Genomic DNA, 16,884 nt, shown 5'->3' on the forward strand with positions numbered 1-16,884 from the left:
TATTGTTAGTGTTTCTATTATAGTAAGGTAAAGGTTTCCCCTGACGTTAAGTCCAGTCGTGACCGACTCTGGGGGTTGGTGCTCATCTCCATTTCTAAGCCAAAGAGCCGGCATTGTCCACAGACATCTCCAAGGTCATGTGGCTGGCATGACTGCATGGAGCGCCGTTACCTTCCCGCCATAGTGTTACCTATTGATCTACTCACATTGGCATGTTTTCAAACTGCTAGTTTGGCAGGAGCTGGAGCTAACAGCGGCCGCTCACGCCGCTTCCGGGGTTTGAACCTGGGACCTTTCAGTCTCCAGCTCAGTGCTTTAACACACTTTGCCACGGGGGCTCATGTTATATTATGTCAGAAATCAAGGCAATGTAGTGCCACACTGAAAAAAACTATCAAATCAAAAGGATCCTCAAGAAGAATGATACTGCTTTTTAAAAGAGCAGAAGTTACAATGGACTTTATAAGATGTAGTATTTTATAGAATCACTAGCTTTGCCCGGCCACGCGTTGCTGTGGCTTATGGGAATCCTTTGTTGGCCAGGTGGAATAGCAGTGAATAGCCTTGCAGTCTCAAAGCCTGGCCGTTTTCTGGAGTAGCTGGAGCTTTTTGTTGTATGAACGTAGAGGCATGGATGTGGGGTTGTGCTGTCAAGTTTAGTTTCTGGGATGTGTAGTTTTGTTGTTTTGTCCTAGGCCGAAATTTCATTACCCTTTTATATATATAGATAGAGCTGGAAGAGGCCACCATGTACCGTCTAGTCAAACCCCCTACCATGCAGAATCAAAGCATTCCTGGCAGAAAACAAGTTTGCTCCAGTTTAAATGTGCCAGTCTTTCAAATACAAGGTGTCCTAAAAACACTTATAATTGTGGAAATTTATAATTCTAACTGCCTTCTCCTTTAGTATTGCCCTAAAGTTTGTTAAAAACAGCTTTCTTAAAGGCTAAAATGCAAATCTGATTTAGCATGACTTTCCGTTTCTGCCATATAACAAACTCCAGGAGACTATACCCCGGTCACTTCTATTCCACCCACTAGGCCATCCCTGATGGTTAGGATCAGATCTAAAATAGCTGCTCCTCTTATTGCTCCTTCTACCTTGCACTTCTTGCAGCTGTAAATACTCACATCATCTAGCAATAACACAAGCATACCATAACTATTATGGGTGACTGAAAAAGAACTGAGCATTCACCTCAAAATTCTCCTGCCAAACAACCACACAAAGTATCCTGTTGGCCTTCCCTGTTAGCAAAGCTCCTGTTCGCTCAGCTTCAGGGATTGGAGATGCAGCTGTATAAATAGCTAGTGGCTGCTAGCTTTACCCAAAGATGCCCACTCCCAAAACTATGAGGACCTGGATCTTCATGCAAAAGTGTAATAGAACACTAGCCAGCACAACCAAGGCTTCTCCCAGCTCACACAACAAACAGCCTTACCTCAACAGACACAACAGCTTTAACTCCCAAAATACTTTCTGGGGCTGGGAATGTTCAACCCAGCAGATACAAACTCACCTTATACTGTCTCTTCCACAACGCCCATGTAAAGTACCCTTGGCCTTCCCTGTTACTCAAGCTCCAGTTTGCCTTTACATGAGCAGTTTCTAAGGCAATCCATCCAAAAGAAGGCTCAAATATGTTGATTCAACTAAAACTGATCAAGCTAGTGTACCTGAATTAGCCAATGTTTACTGGTTATTTATAAGAGACAGGAGAAATGCCTTAAAATACAAAGCCAAATCTGGAAAATTCCACTTTTCAAAATGACAGTTGAACCCTTTTGATTTAAAAATAAGGAGGTTAAGTGTCCCATATAAATGTCCTAAAAATAATACTGATTTTCATAAACTATGTCTATGGGATGTAGAGTGACATATCTCAGAGAACACATGGCATTCAAAGTAAAACACTGGTCTTGATTACATTAACATTATTTATAGTAAGTTGAGTGATGTTCAACTGTCCAAATCCAGAGTTAATTTAGCAAGGATTGTTCACAAACTCAGTAATTTGAACAAGATCCTATCTAAATATTCCATACACTAGGAAAACAAAACCCAAGAACATATTGTGATAATATACATCAGTCTTAACCTAGTACTGTCCAAACTAGAACTTCCATTATTACTAGTTAACATGGCAATAATTATCCTGTATAGGGCCTATAGTAAAAAAATGTGTGGCAAATCAAGTATGACTGTTGAATATGAGAAAGAACAATATAAAATTAGCTCAAAAAGACAAATATATTGCACTCTTATACCTTGAGACTGGCAAGATAATTTCAAGTTTAAATACTGTACAAGCAAAATGTATTTATGTTAATTATAGCATTGAGACATGTATACACACACAATGAGCAAGAAAAATATCAAATGTTTTAGATACTATATTATCAGTACATATTATAGCAACAACAAAAAACCAACCTCAATGTGATTATTAACACATTGATCACAGAATTGGTTAAAATAGTTAAAATTGTTGATATCTAGCATCTTATTCATTAACAACAAATAATCAATATAAACTGATGACTAAATGCCAGTTTGAAGAAGCACATCATCAAAAAACTGCAAAGATGGAGTGAGGAATTTAATTGTGGATTCATAGCCATATCTAAAGAGTCAACTGTGTGTATTGGTAGATATGTCAATCCACACAAACAGAGCAGAATATACTCACATGCAAGGCTGATGGATCAGGAAGAAATTCTGCATCTTCTCCAAAGATAAAGTCAGGTGGCAATTCTGGATAGTGGGCATTAAAAATTATATCCCCTAGATCAAACAAAAAAAAAAGTTTTAACTATAGACACACACCAAGAGCATAAGACTAGAGCTCTATACAAACATGGAGTCATGTACTCCTCTCTCATTGGCAAGTACTTTCTATTTTATACTTGCCAGACATTAGTATACTGTTTGAACACCTCATGTCAACTGTAACTTTTCGTAATTGTGGTTGGAAACCAGAAGTCAGCTTGTTTAATTAAACCATAGTTAAGATTAAATATGATTTATTAGGTTTTAGATGAAACCACAAATTTGTTGCAAGAAACTGCTGACAATCAAGAAAGCGAAGCAAAAGCTTTTGAATTTCTCATGGCAGTTTCAAGGAAGAAGTTTCTTGCATCTTGTTCTTGTATTGCTAAATTGGAGCACACAAACTCTTCCAAAAGAACATTTTATAACCAAATTCTGCCTCTTTTTTAAAACAGTATCTTCCAAATTTAAATATTTTTTAAAATATTATTTTTAATTCCTTTTACTGATGTTTAGCTTGAAAAACAAAGGTTGAGAGGGTACACGATAACAATGTTTAAATGTTTGAAAAGATATGAAATTGAAGAGGGGGTAAACTGCTTTGCAGATACTCCAGGGTTAAATTTTTAAAAGGAGAACCTGCTGCCATATGAACATGTCCTGCTATCAGAGGAGTGTTTCAATATGTCACTACAGAGTCCAGCTGGCCCCATCCCTCTGCTGCACAGAAAGAAGCAAAGACTGCTCTCTACCAGCTTTTGGAACAGTAAGTGGTATTGCTTTTCAAATTTTAAAAACTATTTTCAAGCTGTGTATGGTTAAATCCATGGATGCAGAATCTGTGGATATAGAGGGCTTACAATATATTTTAAAATCAATAAAAATAATGACATCTAAATCCAAACCTACCGTATTTACCGTATTACAACATAGTTACAATTATGTATATTGTATTTACTGCATACGTCTATTATCAAAATCTGTAAAGAGAAGAATTTACCTAAGCTATGGATCTGGAGAATTGTAAGTATCTTTAACCAGTTCCTTAAAACTACAGCCACACACTGAAAATACACTTCAGGTGTCAACAGCAGAAATGGAAGCATTAACACAGATATTCCTTTTTAAAAGTTTCACTACTACACCTCTACCTGTATCACAGAGCTATATGTAGCAAAGCCTATATGGCAGTCTTCTTCAAAACATACAGTTTTACTTTCATATTGAATGATCATGTGTGCATACATCACCTGCACTTAACTCCTGCATTCCAATATCAAAACACAGAATTATATCTTTCATAAACACGAAAGATATAATTAAGCCATATGTATTCTCAATTCCTCCAATAAACAAGAAACGTAAAAAGGTAATTGGCTGACTTGTGGGCTATACATTGACTCAGACAGGAATTTTCCATAAAACAGCCACCAGACACAGGGCATTGCCTCTGTAATATCTTAAGAACTTCCCAAAAAAGCAGGGTGGAGGGTGGTTTTAAACAGGTATATGGTAGACTGCTTTCTCTAGAAGACACCTTTCTCCACTGTACTAAAGCTCTCTATTCCACCCAGGCAACAGTAAACAAAGGAAGCTGTCCTGTTAAGATGTAAACTATCTCCAAGATAATTGTCACATATTATATCATCATTTCCCATGCCACTGAAATCAGGACATTATTATTTAAAGTGCTCTTTAAAGAGCACTACTAAAATCACTGCTACCTCTGTACCACTACTTCTGATACCCTCTTTTCAATTATAGTAACTAATTCATCAAGCTTAATCTATTTTCAAAGAATTAAGATAAAAAAATTGGGTTCAGGAATTGCAAGATTTGTCACAAAATTCAAACTACCTATCCAAGAGTTGTTCTGGTGAGATGAAATAAAGTAAGGTTTTTTTTAAATTTGTAGTGATAAATAATAATAATAATAATAATAATAATAATAATAATAATTTATTTTTATACCCCGCCTCCATCTCCCCAAAGGGACTCGGGGTGGCTTACATGGGGCCAAGCCAGGATAAAAACAGCAAACCAAATAAAAACATAAAAAATACAGACACAAATATTAAAATTCAAAACTCTAAAAATAACAAAAGTATTAAATGATAATTATACTAAGACATGGATTTGGCACCCAAGTAGAGGGAGTAAAAATGAATTGGGCAAAGTGCAATGAGTAAGTATCATAACACAAGGTAGTTAATTCAGTGCAATCGTCAATGAGAGAGCAGCTTGGGATGGGGTGGACCCTGTGACTGTAAACAAACTGATAGGGCAAGATAAAGTGCAACAGATGAGGAAATGGCCGCAGATACAAGGTCTATCATAGGGATGGGGAATTCATTCTCCGAAAGCCTGTTGGAAGAGCCAAGTTTTGAGGCTCTTCGTAAATGCTACCAGGGTGGGGGCTTACCTAAATAAATAAATATTTATATACCGGCCTATCTCTCCAAAGGGACTCAGGGCGGTGAGGGACTCAGGGTGGTGACAGTAACTTTTCTAAAAATAAAATAGCACCCATGTAAGTGAAAAACTATTAGAGATAAACTCTCTCAATATCACTCCCTCTCTCTCTATGTATATATAACATATGAAAGAGTTCAGAAACTTATAGAAAGATTAGAACTCGCATTTGAAAACCAACCATGTTTAATGTAATAAAATGATTCTAAAAACTAATTATCAGTTTCAAAAATATCAGAAATTCAAATTTCCCTTGAAAGAGAGAGAGAAATACTTCTAAAGTATTATCTGTCCAAACGTATCTCCCCCTATGAGCCCGCCTGGAATCTAAGATCATCTGGGGAGGCCCTGCTCTCGATCCCGCCTCCTTCGCAGGCTCGATTGGCGGGGATGAGAGACTGTTCTTCCTTGCAATGTTTTAATCTGTTTTTACTTCAGATGTTTTAAATATTATGGGTTGACCATTTTTAACACTATGTTCATTGTTCATATATTTGTTGTAAACCACTTTGGGTCCCCTAGGGGAGAAAGGTGGTATATAAGTGAAGCAAATAAAATAAATAAATAAATAAAGATTATGAGAAATAAAAACTCTCTGTACAGAGACACTCCAAAATGCCAAGTGATGAATGAATAAGAAGAGACTACTTGGCCTTTCAACATGACAGCCATTCTCGCTAAAGGCCAGAAAAAAGCTGGTATCTTACAAAGAGGATGTAGCTATCTATACCCACAAGGGGAATGCTTGGCTTATGACTAGCACTATTCTCAGAAGAGAAAACCATGGCATCTTCAAAGGTTTCTTACATTTTGCGGTCCTCCTTCACAGTAATATATCCTGTTCTTAAAAGATAACAACCACATATCTAGCAACAGGATGTCTGGTATTCCTGAATGTTGTGGTCTTGCAGTAACACCTTCCACTTATGGTCAGTAAACTTTTGTTTTATTTTTGCCCATTAACAGACACTTTCCTCTAAGCCACAAATCTGATTTACGCAGTAAATTGTAACAGTTCAAATATTAACTCTTTCCAATTATTATTTATCACAAGTTATATTATTTCAATTTTTCCTAAATTATTCCAGATTGTCTATATATTGCTTCATATATTTTTTTTCTTTTGTGAGCCCCCCACTTAAGAATGTTTATTTGTCCCTAATATGGATTTATAAACAGGCACCAATGACATTATTATATACACAAGATACTGTGCATATAATAATGTACATTATAATGTGCACAGAAGGGTTTCCACAGTGCTTCTAACAGTATTATTAAAACATAAAATCCAAACTACAATTCTGCTTCTTAAGTATTATTCACCATATTTGCATCTCACTCTTCCATTGCAGTACAGAGCCTTAATATGTGAGATCAACCTTATTTTAATTTCACAACCTTCCTATGATCACAGTTTACCTAGACCAGTTCTTCTTAAACAATGTAAAGTTGGGGACCAGCAGGATGTCTTCACAGTGTCCCCTGGCTCTGACTGTTTATACTCTTACTGAGAATTTATTATGGATTGGCAACCAATGGCTACCACTTTTAGTAGCACCAACCTAGACAATGCCACAGAAACTAGGGGTGGATCTAAACTGATCTAATATATTGGAGCTGTTCTGGCATGGCATAAACTTGATTGGATCTGGGATGAGTCAAACAGGCACTCTCCTGGCTGCTGCGGAGGTGGACGAGTGACAGTCCAGCAGCATCAAGCATATTTTGGCACCCCTGGAAAACCACCCTTATCATGCCTTCCCATCCTCCATGTCGCGGCAGTCTTCAAAAGTGACATGGATTCTGTCACTCGTCAGCTGCAATTGCATTGCCTGGGCTTACGGAGAATAGGGGAGAACAGGAATCATCACCATAGATGACAGCAAACAGGTAAGACAAGAGGATAGGTGGCAGACAGGGAGAACACAGAGGTACCATCCCATGTTCTGAGACCACACTACTGCATCCATTTTCTGTACTTGACCTCTCTCTTGCTGAGCTAATTATTTCCCATGCAGGAATCTATAAGGAAACATTCTTGTTTTAACAACTCCTAAAGCGATTGCCTACAACTGCAAGCATTAAAAACATCTCATTTAATATGTAAGAAGTAATGGTTGTTGTGTTATATAAAAGGTATTAAGATATACAAATTTTTATATCTCCTACGTGACATGTATTTTTTATTATTATTTGTCTTGCCAGCCCAACTCCTCTGCCATAGCAGCTTGCCAGAAAAACTGTGTGCAACCTTGTGACACATGTACACTTAACAATCTGGTAAATGTTTTGCAGGTTCAAAAATGGAATGTGATTGGGCACTTAATAAGAGGCTTATAACAAGGATATCTAAGAAGGGAAGAAACAAGACTGCATTCTACCCATACTGCCTACATTTCATTAATATAAGCAACTCTTATTTTGTTCAATGAAATGTATACTTATGTAGGTATGTACATGATTGCACCGAATGTGTCAATCCACATCTGAAAGCATGTGCAGGAGTTCATATTTACCAAAGATGAATACCTAAATCACAAGTCATTCTCAATCTCACCACAAAAATATTATTCAATATTGAACAACACTTAACATCCCACTTTCAATGCTACATATGTATCAGTCTCCAAGTTTGTCATATAGTATGAATAACTGCACACTGATATATGAACATAGTACAAGCCAGTATAAAATGATGATTCACTATTTTTAAATATTATTCATTTTTCATCTGTTTGTATTTGTATGCAACTAAATTCTAGGGTAAGGTGTCATGGAACCCAGTTACAGGGCTTTGGTAATTCAGCCCTGTAACTGGGAGTCATAACATAAACAATCCCAGGAGCACCTGGCAGAAGAAGATAGAATATGCCTGGGAACTTGGGGACGAAAGTATAAACAATTATAATTGGTCTAGTGTGTGAAAATGGTAGTAATGTGATATTGGGGGTGGGACTTGATGATGATATTTACGTGTGGTGTTACGTAGCATCAAAAGTTATAAAAATAGTTGTATGTAAACATTGGGTCATTCCTGACTTTTCCAAAGTCATGTGTTCTTCAATAAAGATTGGATTTGAGAGCAGCCATCTCTGGTCTGCGTTCAGACTGATCCTTTGAAGTGAGCAGGACAGTAAGGTTTCTGAATTGTCAGGAAAACAACTGGAAAGGGAGGCCATTCTTCTCTCCACATTTGCAGGTTTAACTTCGTCATGGACGAAGGATTGGGGGAAATCCAACCCCAAATAGGGAAACAAGTTGTCCAGGAACACTTGGCCTCTCTAAACGAATTCAAGTCCCCAGGGCCAGATCAGCTACACCCAAGAGTACTGAAGGAACTAGCGGAAGTTATTTCAGAACCACTGGCAATTATCTTCGAGAGTTCTTGGAGAACGGGAGAAGTCCCAGCAGATTGGAGGAGGGCGAATGTGGTCCCTATCTTCAAGAAGGGAAAAAAGAACGACCCAAACAATTACCGTCCGGTCAGCCTCACATCAATACCAGGCAAAATTCTGGAAAAGATCATTAAGGAAGTGGTCTGCGAACACTTAGAAACAAATGCGGTCATTGCTAATAGTCAACACGGATTTACCAAAAACAAGTCATGCCAGACTAATCTGATCTCTTTTTTCGATAGAGTTACGAGTTGGGTCGATACAGGGAATGCTGTGGATGTAGCGTACCTGGATTTCAGTAAGGCCTTCGACAAAGTCCCCCACGACCTTCTGTCAAACAAACTAGTAAAATGTGGGCTAGACAAAACTACGGTTAGGTGGATCTGTAATTGGCTAAGCGAACGAACCCAAAGGGTGCTCACCAATGCGTCGTCTTCATCATGGAAAGAAGTGACAAGTGGAGTGCCGCAGGGCTCCGTCCTGGGCCCGGTTCTGTTCAACATCTTTATTAACGACTTAGACGAAGGGTTAGAAGGCACGATCATCAAGTTTGCAGACGACACAAAACTGGGAGGGATAGCTAACACTCCAGAAGACAGGAGCAGAATTCAAAACAATCTTGACAGACTAGAGAGATGGGCCAAAACTAACAAAATGAAGTTCAACAGGGACAAATGCAAGATACTTCACTTCGGCAGAAAAAATGGAAATCAAAGATACAGAATGGGGGACGCCTGGCTTGACAGCAGTGTGTGCGAAAAAGACCTTGGAGTCCTCGTGGACAACAAGTTAAACATGAGCCAACAATGTGATGCGGCTGCTAAAAAAGCCAATGGGATTCTGGCCTGCATCAATAGGGGAATAGCGTCTAGATCCAGGGAAGTTATGCTCCCCCTCTATTCTGCCTTGGTCAGACCACACCTGGAATACTGTGTCCAATTTTGGGCACCACAGTTGAAGGGAGATGTTGACAAGCTGGAAAGCGTCCAGAGGAGGGCGACTAAAATGATTAAGGGTCTGGAGAACAAGCCCTATGAGGAGCGGCTTAAAGAGCTGGGCATGTTTGGCCTGCAGAAGAGAAGGCTGAGAGGAGACATGATAGCCATGTACAAATACGTGAAGGGAAGTCATAGGGAAGAGGGAGCAAGCTTGTTTTCTGCTGCCCTGCAGACTAGGACACGGAACAATGGCTTCAAACTACAGGAAAGGAGATTCCACCTGAACATCAGGAAGAACTTCCTCACTGTGAGAGCTGTTCGACAGTGGAACTCTCTCCCCGGGGCTGTGGTGGAGGCTCCTTCCTTGGAGGCTTTTAAGCAGAGGCTGGATGGCCATCTGTCGGGGGTGCTTTGAATGCAATTTCCTGCTTCTTAGCAGGGGGTTGGACTAGATGGCCCATGTGGTCTCTTCCAACTCTACTATTCTATGATTCTATGATTCTATGATTATTTTTTGGATTTGATTAATATGTGCCCTCTAGGAATCTCTAGGTCCTTCAGAGCTACTACCACTAGAAGTTGACCATAGACTCATGCTTGAGTACATAGAGCAGGGGTCCCCAAACTAAGGCCCGGGGGCCGGATGCGGCCCATCGAAGCCATTTATCCGGCCCCCATGGCACAAGGGCAGAAGGGGGTTAGACTAAATGACCCAAGGTGTCTCTTCTTCTCTTACAACCCTTATTATTATTATTATTATTATTATTATTATTATATTTTATGACACAGCAAACAAGATAGATATGCTGGATTTCGTATCACAAAATCACATTATTATTATTATTAACATTGAGGCTGGGTGGCCGTCTGTCAGGGGTGCTTTGCTTGTGCTTTTGGTGCACAAAGGCAAAAGGGGGTTGGACTTAATGGCCCAAGGGGTCTCTTCCAACCCTCTTTATTATTATTATTATTAATAATAATAATAATAATAATAATAATAATTGAGGCTGGGTGGCCACCTGTCAGGAGTGCTTTGCTTGTGCTTTTGGTGCACAAAGGCAGAAGGGGATTGGACTCAATGGCCCAAAGGGTCTCTTCCAACCCTTTTTTTTATTGTTGTTGTTGTTATTATTATTATTATTATTATTATTATTATTATTATTATTATTATTATTATTTTATGACACAGCAAACAAGATAGATATGCTGGAATAATAATAATAATAATAATAATAATAATTATTATTATTATTATTATTATTATTATTGCTCGGTGGTCAACTATAGTTTGGCCCTCCAACGGTCCGAAGGATCATGAACCGGCCCCCTGTTTAAAAAGTTTGGGGACCCTTGACATAGAGATTCCTTCAGAAGCTGCCAAATTGTTTCTTGAATAAAAAAAGCCTGAAAATCCAAGTGAGAGAAAATAAGGGATTCTCTGATAACTTTTGTAGACTGAGGCCCCTTCTATGCTGCCATATAATCCAGATTATCAAAGCGGATAATCCACATTATCTGCTTCAAAGTGGATTATATGAGTCTATACTGCCATATAATCCACTTCAAAGCAGATAATCAGGATTTTATATGGCAGTGTAGAAGAGGCCTGAGGTCAACTTCACCAAATGTATCGAGTGAAGTACCTAGAAACATCTTTATGAGCAGGCTGTATGTATGAATAGCAATAGAAATGCAATACTTGTAGGTGTGGTGATGAGTTTAACTATGGGGGACAAAGGCAGGAGGAAAGTCCAATGGAATCACCAATAGTCTAGCTGAACAATATTCCTGGACATTCATACTGTGCAGTACTCATTTTGTTTGATTTTTTTTTCTTTAACAAACTTAATTTAAAAGAGAACTGTGCAATAGACTGTGCACTGATATGACATAAAAACATATAGAACAGAGCAAGACTTTGGACTAAATAAATACAATGTTCCCTGTAGATGAACTTGGGGCTACATTGAAACAGAACAACTGTCTATAAATTTAGGATACAGTATAAACAGTTCTCCTGAAAACTGACTTCTTAAGAAAATTATTTGAATATTTGGCCATTTCCCAAATTCATAATTTCCACATGATGTGTTTCTTCCTAAGGAAACATCTAGTCTTGCACAATTCGATTTCAGAAATGTCCATGTAATATAACATGTATGGAGAAATATAATGAAATCTAGAAGGAATAGCCCACAAAACCAAATTTTATTTCATCACAGAAGATGCCATCATAACTAAGGCAAATTAAACAGTTCAGCCACTGATTTAATGGGTTAGGTTACAGACCAAGGGGTGATTCACTGACCACCTACTGGTTTTCTCTCAGTGGTTTAAAACAATTTTCTTAATATACTGACAGTTTTGGATTGATATCTGTTGATAAGTTAAAATAATGCCATCTTTGAAATTTGCCAATACATCCCAACAAAAAGGAAATATTCTGAATTGGTTCTGAAATTATCAGGAATGCTTCATAATTAAACTGAGAAAACATTGTTCATATAAACTCAGGAAGACTTATATAATAATTGATGTTCCTATTTTTGAATACAATGGAGATAAAGAGAAAGCAGGGTTCCTGTTACTGAAGATGGTGGCAAGGTAAGATATGCAGCAACAGCATGGAATTAATTCCCTTCCCTCACACACACACACACACACACACACACACACACACACACACTCATCTCTAGAAATTTCTATGTCCTCCAAAATTCCCACAATAATTCCTAAACTGTCAAATTCAAAGGACTTCACAGCGAAGAGCCCCATTAAGGTTCAATCTCACATTTGGTGGAACTACAATTGGTTTTGTTATATGTGTGTGTGTGGAGGGGGTGTTCTTTGTCTTTCTTTTCGGGTTCTGGCAGGGTTTCCATCCCACAACCAAAATCCTTCTGCTTCCAATACTTCATATGACTGGACATGCCCTCAGACCAGATCTCTTCTACACAAACATAGTAAGTCCAGCAACTTTTTAAAATCCTCGACAGCTACCACTGTGGTTACACAGAATGACCAAAATATGATGAATAAAACCAACAGTAATGCTCACACGCGGTCAATTGTGTGTTTAAGGCCTCTGTGTAAGCCGCCTTAAATCCCCTTCGGAGTGGAGAAAGGCAGGGTATAGAGAAAATAAACAAATTATTAAGTACATTTCATTACATAAAACAAGGATGGATTATATACAGCCCACATGCCACTTGTGTTTTCCCACTATTACATTTCTGTTGTGGACTGGATGAGAACAAACAAATTGAAATTGAATACAAACAAGACAGAAGTCCTCCTGGTCAGTCGTAAGGCAGATGAGGCTATATTTATTTATTTATTTCCGATATTTCTACCCTGCCCTTCTCCCCGAGGGGACTCAGGGAGGCTTACACAACTGGCAGGATCACTACCAGTACATCATAATACAATAAAATAAGAATAAAACAGTTAAAATAGTTAAATAACATAGTAAAATACAATATATAAAAGATTTAACACAGTGCAACACCGAATATATATGCCAATCATCCATCAGACCTTGTGCAAAAGCCTTAATCCAATCCATGTCAATGCTGAGTTCATTCATTAAACGCTTGTGCGCATACCGTCCCCCTGTTACAGCACCTTTACTGGCTGCCAATATGTTTCCAAGCCCGATTCAAGAGGCTGGTTTTGACCTTTAAAGCCCTAAATGGTTCAGGCCCAACTTACCTATCTGACTGCATCGCCTCTTACTAACCTGTCCAATCATTAAGATCTTCCGGAGAAACTCTTTTCTCATTGCTGCCACTGCCACATCATCTACGATGAGAGGTAGCCGCCCCAGCCCTTTGGAACTCTCTCCCAATTGAGATCAAAACTGCCTTTTCTGCTATCTTTCAAGAACCAGTTGAAGACCTACCTGTTCAATGAAGCTTTTGACGAATAAATTCAATTGCTAATGACAGCAAGGTCGATTTGCGCCGAGCTTAGTGAAATATACTATTTTGTTGACGAGTCTCCACAACAATTTGGGTCCCATTAGGGAGAAAAGCAGGATATAAATAAAGATTTATTATTATTATTATTATTATTATTATTATTATTATTATTATTAACACAACAACATAGCCTGACACAGCAAACAAGATAGATATGCTGGATTTTGCATCACAAAATCACAAGTCAAACACTTCCGAAGTGTTTAAGACTGTGTGATGTATTTTCGGATGATGCGCGCAGATCCCAGTAGGGTGGCCTTTTGCAGTTGGCAGATCGTAATTTTGTCAATGTCTATTGTGGCTTCTGTCTCCTTCTTCGATGTCCCATTCGTGAGCCATAGGTCTTCTCCTTATCAGCTATTCCTTCAATTTTGTCAAGGAACGTTCAATGCAATCTTTTATTGTGCCAGCTGTCAGCTCTAGTTTGTAGTGCGGTTTTCTTGTACTGGTTTTTTGTCTGCTGTGCTTTGAGGAGTTTCTGATTTTTAACTTCAATCAAAGCAGGTTCTTCACTTTGTTTTACATATTCTGCCAGGGCATGTTCTTCTTTGACTGCTTGTTTTACTTGTAAGACTCCTCTGCCCCCTGATCTTCTAAGCAGATATAGCTGGTCAACATCACTGCGAGGGTGCAGTGAATGATTAATGGTCATGAGTTTTCTTGTTTTTCTGTCCAAATTGTCCAGTTCCACCTGTGTCAAATTTATAATGCCAGCAGTAGTTCTTATGACAGGTATGGCCCAGGTGTCTATGGCCTTGACGGTGTTGCCTCCATTGAGCTTGCTTTTGAGAATTTTTCTGACCCTTTGTGTGTATACTTTGCTGACCACAATCTTCACATGTTCATGCTTGATGTTGTCCAGCTGTAATATACCCAGATATTTATAGGCCTCTGGCTGGTGACACTTTATTGTTTGGCCATTAGGCATATTTATGCCCTCACTTTCAATGATTTTTCCCTTCCTCAATGCCACTGTTGAACATTTGTCCAAACCAAACTCCATGCTGATATCAGTGCTAAAAAATCGGACAGTGTTAGTCAGAGACTGGATTTCAGTTTCCGTTTTCCCATACAGCTTCAGGTCATCCATGTACATCAGATGCGAAATTTTGTGAGATTCCTTAGATGTTTGATAGTTGAGGTTTGTTTTTTGTAAGATTGTTGACAGGGGGATCATGGCAATAATGAAAAGCAGAGGGGACAATGAATCTCCCTGGAAAATTCCTCTTCTGATGTTGACAAGTCCTTAGCTTTCATTTCCAGCAAACAGTTCAGTTTTCCAGTGTTCCATCATGTTTTCAATAAACGTGCCAACGTTTTTACTAATCCCGATGGCGTCCAGGCACTTGTTGATCCAGCTGTGTGGGAGTGAGTCAAAGGCCTTTTTGTAGTCAATCCACGTCATGTGAAGATTAGCTTTTCGGCTTTTACAGTTCTCCTGAATCATTTTGTCAATCAATAACTGGTCTTTTGTGCCCCTGCTTTTCCGTTTGTTGCCTTTCTGTTCGTCTGGCAAGATGTTTTTTTCTTCAAGATAGTCTTGAATTCTGTCAGCTATGATGCCAGTCAGTAGTTTAAACATAGTGGGCAGACACGTTATTGGCCTGTAGTTTCCTGGTGCTGCTCCTTTTGCTGGATCCTTTTGTATCAGGTATGTTCTTCCAGTTGTTAGTCATTCACTGATACTTCCTTTCTGCAGCATCTCATTGAATTGTTGGGCCATTTTTCCATGTAAACTAATCAGATGTTTGAGCCAGAATCCATGAAGTTGATCACTACCAGGCGATGTCCAGTTCTTGACTTTTTGCACTCGTTTGCTGATCATTTCAGTTGTTATTTCCATCTGTTCCATTTTGTTCTGTGAGAATTTTCCTTCAAACTCCTTTATCCACCCAGCGTTTTTGTTGTAGTTCTTATTATTTTCCCAAAGTTCTTTCCAGAACTTCATTGTTGCAGTTTTCTCTGGCTTTATGGCTACTGTGTCTGTTGTTTAGTTCAGACTCTGGTAGAACCATCTTTGGTCTGACTGAAACAGTTGATTTTGTCTGTACTGGATGATTCTGGCTTCATATCTTTCAATTTTTCTGGCTGTTGCTGTAATTTGTTCTTTTGCGGTTTCCAAAGCTTCTTCAATTTTTCTGGTGTTCAGCCAGTACTTTCGGATCAGGTATTGCTTTATTTTGTCATTCTTCACTTTCTTCTTTTTCATATTTTTCAGGTTACTTGCATCTGATCTAAGTTTCTTGATTTTCAACTCTAGCCTGACCTTCCACTTTGGTTTTCCAGTCGTTTTTATTTGGGGCTGCCTTGGTTGTAAGAGCCTAGGCTCTTCTGTTACTATCACTGTTGCACTGTAGGCATACTGGTTTGTTTGTTCAATTGATGTTATTTGGACAGTGGAGAGTACTGTATTCATATCTTTCATGAGAGGAGCCAGGTGTTTCTTGGGCACTGTTTTTAGAGTTGGAAGCCGCTCTCTTATTGCATTTGCTGCAGCATGAGCCATGTTCTTATCCTTGATCTCTTGTTGTCTTGCTTTCAGGGTTCCTGGTGGTTCAACAGGTGTTTCAAGTGCTGGTTCTTCAAATTCTTGGAAAAGCTCCACACTTTCTTCTGGTTCAATCTGTTCCACCATTCCAAGTGTTGCTGGCGTCTCTGCTGCTGTCTGTGCTGTGGTGTGATGGTAATTTGCTTTGCAGATTTTCTGGATTTCTTCGAGTTCAACTTCACTAAACACTTTGTTTCTGATTATGAATCTTCGTTGGTCAGCCAGTTGGGGTTCTGTTATCTGTGAGTCAGGGTACTCTTGTTTCCACAGTTGATGCATCCTTTTTTGGTAGCCACGCTTTTGAGGTTCTGATTTGTAATGGCATTTCATAACTGTGCGGTTTTCTGGCATTGTATATTTCTGTCGCTTCTGTGACTGTTCATTTGTATTTTGATTCCGTAGAGCAATTGTCGATGGATGTCCAGAATCAGCAGCATCCACCGGGGTCCTTTTTATCCTGGGCGACGACCGAGCCAGTATAGACTTTGGTTTTGGTTTGATTCTCCATAATGCTAATGGGTTAGGTGCTCTTACTTCTACTCCTCAGCTGAGACCTCTCTGGCTTGGTTGGACCTTGGTGACAGCTCTCAGTCATCACTGAAACAGTTAAGCCCCCCCACCAAGACAAGGTGGCACCTATGGGAGGGATTGTTGTTGTTGTTGTTGTTATTATTTTCAATCATGGGAATCATTGTCTCACCTCAAAAATAGTGTGGGAATATGCATCTTATTTTTAAAGTCAAATTAAACTCTAAGAACTCTCTCAGAATTTTGGTTT

General features: G+C 38.9%; 1 protein-coding gene across 3 annotated transcripts in view; it reads right to left on the reverse strand.

Annotated features, from left to right (window-relative positions):
• The window catches only part of babam2 (BRISC and BRCA1 A complex member 2), a 181,907-nt gene that overhangs the window by 145,995 nt on the left and 19,028 nt on the right, over positions 1-16,884 (reverse strand). For all 3 annotated transcript variants that reach the window (XM_062973353.1, XM_003217369.3, XM_008104698.3), the window contains exon 4: positions 2,691-2,785. In XM_062973353.1, coding sequence (XP_062829423.1) covers positions 2,691-2,785 — 95 coding nt within the window. The remainder of the gene's footprint in view (positions 1-2,690; positions 2,786-16,884) is intronic.

Source organism: Anolis carolinensis, chromosome 1, assembly GCF_035594765.1.
Source record: "Anolis carolinensis isolate JA03-04 chromosome 1, rAnoCar3.1.pri, whole genome shotgun sequence".
Taxonomy (NCBI): Eukaryota; Metazoa; Chordata; class Lepidosauria; order Squamata; family Dactyloidae; genus Anolis; species Anolis carolinensis.